Here is a 6,785-nt window from a genome sequence, read left to right on the forward strand (position 1 = left end):
TCAGGCATACAACCACTTTCCTTTTTGCATCCAGAGGCACACACTACTGCAGTGATTCCTGTAACCTCCACTGAGCACTTAAATCTGCCAACTCGCTGTCCCTAAGGAGCAAACTCAACAGCCTTAAAGAAACCATGAAGACCATCTCAGGGCAACTAACAGCATGGTTCAGAGACCACCTAGACAGCCTCCAGGAAAGGAGGAACACAAAGCCAGGTCACTTGGTGACTGGGGAAGGATCCCCATCCCCTGACAGCACTGCTGGCTGGCACAGAGGACACCACCACGTAAGTCTCTTAAAGCCATCTGAGGGTCCAAGAGTTCTCTTCATCACCGCATGCCCGAGGGGACACTGCTCCTTCTGGTAGATCTGAGGGTGCAGCCCTTTGCCATGCAGCTTGCTGTGCAGCCAGTCAGAGCTGAACTGAATGGCACAGTCAAGCAGACGCTCCAGATCCGAGAGAGCCAAGAGAGAGCCTTGTGTTAACGGATGGATCTTGGCCAGGTACAAGATCTCATTCTTAATGATGTTCCCTGGAAAGCATCAGAAATAAGGAGACAATAAGGATATTTCTTATCAAGATGATGCAGACCTATGGCTCCAATCTGTGACTTCTGCTTCCAGAGTCACAGCTAGCAATGCCGTTCCCCATATCAGAGGTGGCATCCAAAGAGTAGACTTAGAGCTGAGATTAGACTGGAAGATGTTCTCTTCCCACTACTCTTGAAGCAGACTGTCCTTTCTTCCACAAGTACAAGTCAATCCATAGTCACACACACACACACCAAGACAGTTCACTGGGCACCGCACCATTGGGCTCACATGGTGCACTCAAGTATCTGAAGCCTGCGGCTACAGACTGCAAGCCTTGCCCTCAGCAAGATGACCACATACCTTTAGCTGGATCAACCAGAAGCCATAAGGCTAAGGAGTAAAAGGCTCAGACATGCAGCTCTGGATCTGTAGACATCCCACCCACCTTCTTCCATTTCTTGCTCTGTCACTATGCCCTGGAACTCACCCAGCCCCGAAAAATATCTTTGGTCTAAGAGGGTGTAGCAGATGGGATCCGGTGCGCGGAGGGCATCCAGTGCCCGGCCACGGTGGAACTCCACAGACAGTATATCAGAAGCAGGATCAGCCCTCGGAGAGGAACACCAGTGCATTCGGCAGTTGTAGAAGACAAGGAAGCCTCCGTTCTCAAAGTGCAGAACCAGCCTGGGAGAAGCAGAGAAGTTGAAGTCTCTCATCAGAAATGTCCTTGAAACATTTGTTATATTCTGTTCTAGCTGAAGAAACTTGCACAGAAAAAGAAGAGACACAGCAGCACAGCAATGGAGTGAAAAGCTACTGGAAGGTGAGAGAAGAGCCCATACATGGCACAAGCTCAGGGAGAAGCACACAGCAAGGCATCAGCCCTTGCACATGCATACACATTCTCATGAGCGTCAGGGAGACATCTCGAAGTACCAGTCCCCCAAGCCTGTACCCTACTCCAGCTACTCCTTCCCTGCACATGCTTGTATGCACAGGGTCACAGCAGGCACTACAACACACCAGGCCACCAACTTAATGCAAGGCAGCCTCCGTAACAATTTCAGCCAAGAAACTTGGTTGTGAACCCATGCAGTTTGCAGACAATTGTTCCTTCTGCTGCCTTGCAGTCTCTAGCTGAGAGACAGGAGCAAGCAGGGAGATGTATCAGCATCTTAGCTCTCCCCAGCAGGCAAGCCAGATGACCAAGGGCTCCAGCAGTAGAGTCCTCAAATCGGGGAAACTGATGCTGAAAGTAGCACACAAAACTGACTGTGTCTAAAACTACTTATACAGAAATAAAGTAATCCTTTAGAAGATTGCAGGATGGCGGGGGGATGGAGTACATCCCTACCAAGTACACCACATACACACCTTGTGCATTATTAACCACTCCAGTTAAACAGCTCACAAGAGCTGAGTCCGCATTATCTTCCAGTATTCACCCCTTGTTCAGTACACCTCCAGTGGGACTTAGGACAGACTGTGTTTTCAATGCACTGCTACCTTTAACAGCATCACTGCAGCCTGTGATTCCAGCTGCCCTAGATGTATGCTATTTATCCAAGGCTTTAAAACATGTAATTGGGAGAAACTGGCATTTTCAGGGCATGATTCAGTCTGGCATCATAGAAGTTCTCTCTTTGAATAAAAATCTTAACTGAGCTGGTACTATGATCCCCAGGCTGGCAGGTGACATGCCTCCCACAAGAGCACTGTAGATTTCCTGGCTGAACACACCCCACACCCACTCATGCCATCTCTCATGCCTTAAGAATTATCAGAGAAAACACAGAACTAAGAGCATCCCCACATAATTTAGTTTGAGACAGAAGATTGCCTCTCCAGAATGAGAGGCAGGGAGAAAGCAAAGTTTGTGAGGACTTCACTAAACACCTGGGTACAGGGTCCTTCCAGTCCCCCCTCTTATTGGCTTTGTTTGCTCTTGAGAACTCATTTGCCCGAATGCTGCCAAACAAGCCGAAGTGGAAGCGCAGCCAGTTGCCCGGACTCTCTGCTGCATCTGGAACTTCAGGTCTTGAGTGCTGGAGCTCCTGCAGCTCCTCATCCTGGGGTCGTGTCTGTGGAACACAAACATGTCCTTGCCCCCCCTGGGAAGGAGACCTTGCCCCAGTAGCAGCCTCTCTTTGCAGCACTGTCTCTTCTGCAGTTGGTCCTAAGGGACCTTCGGCTACCACAAATGCCAGGTACAAGTTCTTCCCATGAACCTGAGAGAAAAAAAGTGGGATGTACTGGGGATCCACATAACCTCTGGCTGTTTCCATACAAGTCACTATTTTCTACAATCTCTTTTAGATAAAAGGCACATCACCCCACCCTGAACACAGGATTCATTAACATCTGAGCCATTCCCATCAGACCTGCAGTCATCCTTTCAGCATCCCTTCTCTGTCTACATGAAGCACAAAGTGTTCAGATGCCACTCCAGTGTGAAGCCCTCCCAAAGGCTCCTATCAGGCCAAGGAGACTCACCAGAACAGACACTCAGGGTTTTGAAGTCCATCAGCACTGCTTCTCACTTGCCTTCCCACTTTATGCTGGCCTCAAGTGTCTCAGGCTAGGGTGACCTAACTCAAGGGTGACTCTGAAGCCACAGGCTAGCCACAAATGGCTGTTGACCAGCTCACATCTGTGTTCCCAGCTGAGACTATCATGTCATCAGAGATAAGGCTGCACTAGCATTTGGTCAGTCAAGTCCAAACCATCACCTGAGGGATGGCAGGCAAGTGAAGCCCCCCAGCAGGACTGACCCAGTGTGGCTATCTCACAAGTGCCCATAGCATAGACATTTCAACCTAGCCAGGTAAGACCTTGCCCTCTGCTATAAGGGAAGCAACTGTGCAGGTTCACAGCTGAGGGAAACAAGGCTGCTGCTTCTGACATCCACATACTGATGAAATCAACTCTCACCTTCTACAAACAGCCCTCACCAACACCAACTGCTCAGCCCTTGAGAGCCACAGAACCAGTGCATTAGCATGACTGACTCAAAACTGCAAATAATTCTGGACATCTCCGTGTCTAGCCACATCACTGCAACATCCTCTCCTCACAGTAACCTTGACCCAAAACTATGGAACACAGAGCCGTACTCCAAAATGGGCATTGACATCTCTTTGGCCATATGCACCTATTCTGCAGCTATAAACAAAGCCAACGGTCCACCTCAAACACAAGTTTGGTGTCGTTCTCAGGTTATGCACCTTCTGTGACCCAGATGCAGGACAATGGTGGTTTGCCTCAGACCTCTCATGGACCAATAAGTTCATCTTTAGTACAGCTCACCTGGGTGTCCTGGAGCCTCAGGGCATTCAGGTCATTCACGTTGATCTTTCGGCTACTTCCCCCCACCTTGGCAACCACTTGTCCCACAAAAGGGGAGGTCAGCAGCTGGAACTTCCTCACTGATGGGCCCTCGGGCATCTCCAGCAGCTGTTGAGGGAACAGCAGGTCCTTCTCACACTTGATGCCCTAGGCTCAAAGGAAAGTCACAACTCAGAAATACACAAAGCCAGTCAGAGGCTGAGCTCACCACAATCTCCTCGCCCCCATTTTCCTCCTCAAGTCCTTGTGGCAAAGTCCACGAAGAGAAACAGGTTCCTTTCAGGCCCAGGGAAGTCAGGGAATTTTCATCCTTGGAGACATTCATAATTAATCAAATAAGGCCCTGAGCAGCCTGCTGTAATTGCAGTTTTCACCCCACAAGCAGGAATTTGCCAGTGGATCTCCAGAGTCCTTTCCTACCACAGGTTCTCCAGGAGTCATAAAGGACCTTAAATTAGACCATTTCATACCTCTCTCCTCACCAGGAACAAGACCTCACCCAACTTCATCCACTCCCTCAGTTGCAGCCTTGATGTCCCAGTGCAAAGGAGGACCACAGCCTCACACAGATATTAATGAACCAGAACCAGTGCAGGCCACAGTCAGCCTGCTTTTTCCTGATACAGCCACCATGGCAAGTGCTGCTCCATCATCGGTACTGGAATTAGTCCATCCCCTTTCCTTGCTTTACCAGCTGCTTGCCCCACTGACTGCAGTGGCATGTGGCCAGTTAGGGATCATTCATACACTCTACTAGCAGCATCTGGGATCAGAAGACTCTGGATGACAGGGAGATAAAGCATCACCATCCTACAGCATCTTGTAGCTCCCTCCAGGAAGGCACATCAGTACATAAGGGGTTATTTCTGGTGTGAAGTCCCAGCCACATGTCACTTGCAGTTCTTCTGAGGACTTCTGCCAGCACTCGGTATACAAGAAAGCAGGCTCCAGGACATGGAAAGCAGAGTTTGGCTTTCATCCCACAGTGCCAGTTCCCCCTGCAGACTAATCCCCGAGACCAGCACTGACCAGAAGCTCAGCTTCAAACTCCACAGCAGTCAGTACAAAGCTCTGAGCTACCTGGCACAGCTCTGGGCGAGCTTGATGTGAAAAATCAACAGGAATCTTGTGCATGGGCCCCCACCAGAAGAGGCATTCCCACCTCATGATAGCATCTCAGCTTCTCCACTCTCTGGGCTAGCTCAGATACAGCAATCCACACTTGCATCAGCTCAGAGTGACTGTGAACCCAAAACCTTCAGTGCCACATGCTCCTGCCTCAGCAAGGGGACATCCTTGTCCACTGAAGCTCTTAGCCCAGAAGATGCATTTAAACCAGCAGCCACCTCCATGGGGCTGTGAACAGAAGTGAGGTATGGACGTACCCTCAAGAGGAGCAGGTAAGGCAGCATGGCTGTAAAAGCCTTCATGCGCTGCAGCATAAACCAAATCCCTTTTGGAAGAGATCAAGAGGAAAACACGTCAGGGAACATTACCTGGATCCGAGACATGAAATTAAAGATATTAATTGGTCATACAAACTAGCTTTACCACGAGTAAAAGATTGAGCTTTATTCCTGTGTCTCCTAGGACATGCCATAATTATTCACAGGCCTGTTTCAGTTTCATCCAAAAAAAGCTGCACATGATGCTCAGACTTCAGGCAAAAGCCAGTTGCAGATCAAGAGTCAGCTAAAGAGGCACCAGCAGCAACCTGGATCCCTGGAAGCAGCCTTTGGCTGCTGGACACAGGTCATCCAAGGGGCCTGCCCATGCCCCAGGCCCTTTGGGTCTTCCTCCGGACTATCCAGGCACTGGCTTCACGTCAGCCAGCATGGAATGAGCCCCAGGACAGCTCACATAGCCCAGAGCTCAGACCTCAAGGAAGCTCCTCACCTGCACAGCTCTGATTACTGCTGATTCAGTTCACAACAGGCTCATTGTGAGAGACTGAGCAGTTTAACGTTTTAATGCACACACTCCCACAGCTGGAGCCACTCTGGACAGCAGAGTAATGCTCCTCCTCAAGAGGAGAGCCTGCCCTTTCCCCCAGGACATCAGAAGAATGAGCATCTGCTGTCTCTGCACTCCTTCACTCCATGGACCTCCTTACTTCACCTTTTTACTCCAGACCTACTTCAGTCTCTTCCAAAATGCTTCCCCCTCCAAGGAGGAAGAGGAAGATAACAACCCCTAGCCCTCTGTGGGCCATGACATCCATCTCCCCAAAAGCATGACCACTGCACCCCAGAGCCTGTCCCAGCAAGCCACCTGAACTGGTACCACTACAGATCTGGGACAGGGAGCCAGGCCTCCAGGAGAAATCCTCCCCACATATGGCCTCATTTCCAAGTCCTTCTGCTCAGGCAGAAATCAAGCACCCACGCTGGAACATAACAAGGACAAGGCTGCCATGTTCATCCACCTCAAACCAGCTTTACCTGCACACCCACACTGCCAGCTCACCCACACCCAGGGATTGCAGCCCCACACCCTGCTGCAGAGGAAGCCTCACCATGGCTTCACACCCCTGTACAAGGTCCCTCAAGGATTTCAAGGCACAGCCCTGACCCTCCACATGCAATTAGGCAGGGTGCAGAGCTCCCCATCTTCTCAGACTTAGTCAAGCATCAATTTGCTTGGCTCTCCAAAACAACTGAACCCAGAGTTTCCACCGCATTCTCACCCACATCTCCCCAGGGCAGCAGAGGCACCCATTGCACTCCCTCCAAGCCCCACATTCCTGCATCCAGCCCCTCAAGCCACCACCCTTCCCAGGCCCACCCTGGCCTACATCTGGGGAGCAGACCATGCAGCCTTTCTCCCCCTACTTCATTGTCCCCCACCCCCTTCTGTTCCTCCATGCTCCAGAGCCCTTTCTCTTTCACCAGCACCTCTACCCCCC

General features: G+C 50.6%; 1 protein-coding gene across 1 annotated transcript; it reads right to left on the reverse strand.

Moving 5' to 3' along the window:
* Nucleotides 1-217: 217 nt before the first annotated feature.
* NEIL2 (nei endonuclease VIII-like 2 (E. coli)) lies at nt 218-3,979 on the reverse strand. Its single transcript, XM_009705695.1, has 4 exons — nt 3,842-3,979; nt 2,432-2,763; nt 1,023-1,219; nt 218-534 (listed from the first exon to the last, which is right to left on the reverse strand). Exons 1-4 carry the CDS (start codon nt 3,977-3,979, stop codon nt 218-220), a joined length of 984 nt encoding a protein of 327 aa, XP_009703997.1.
* Nucleotides 3,980-6,785: the final 2,806 nt, after the last annotated feature.

This window comes from Cariama cristata, unplaced genomic scaffold, assembly GCF_000690535.1.
Source record: "Cariama cristata isolate BGI_N322 unplaced genomic scaffold, ASM69053v1 scaffold14318, whole genome shotgun sequence".
NCBI classification, from domain to species: Eukaryota; Metazoa; Chordata; class Aves; order Cariamiformes; family Cariamidae; genus Cariama; species Cariama cristata.

What these genes read in the sequence shown, in the direction of transcription:
- NEIL2 (XM_009705695.1), bottom strand. Translation starts at nt 3,979, where the DNA reads ATGCCCGAGGGCCCATCAGTGAGGAAGTTCCAGCTGCTGACCTCCCCT. An exon ending in TGAGGCTCCAGGACACCCAG is followed by an intron (nt 2,764 to 3,841) that starts GTGAGCTGTACT and finishes TTTTTCTCTCAG; the next exon opens with GTTCATGGGAAGAACTTGTA. An exon ending in AAGATATTTTTCGGGGCTGG is followed by an intron (nt 535 to 1,022) that starts GTGAGTTCCAGG and finishes GATGCTTTCCAG; the next exon opens with GGAACATCATTAAGAATGAG.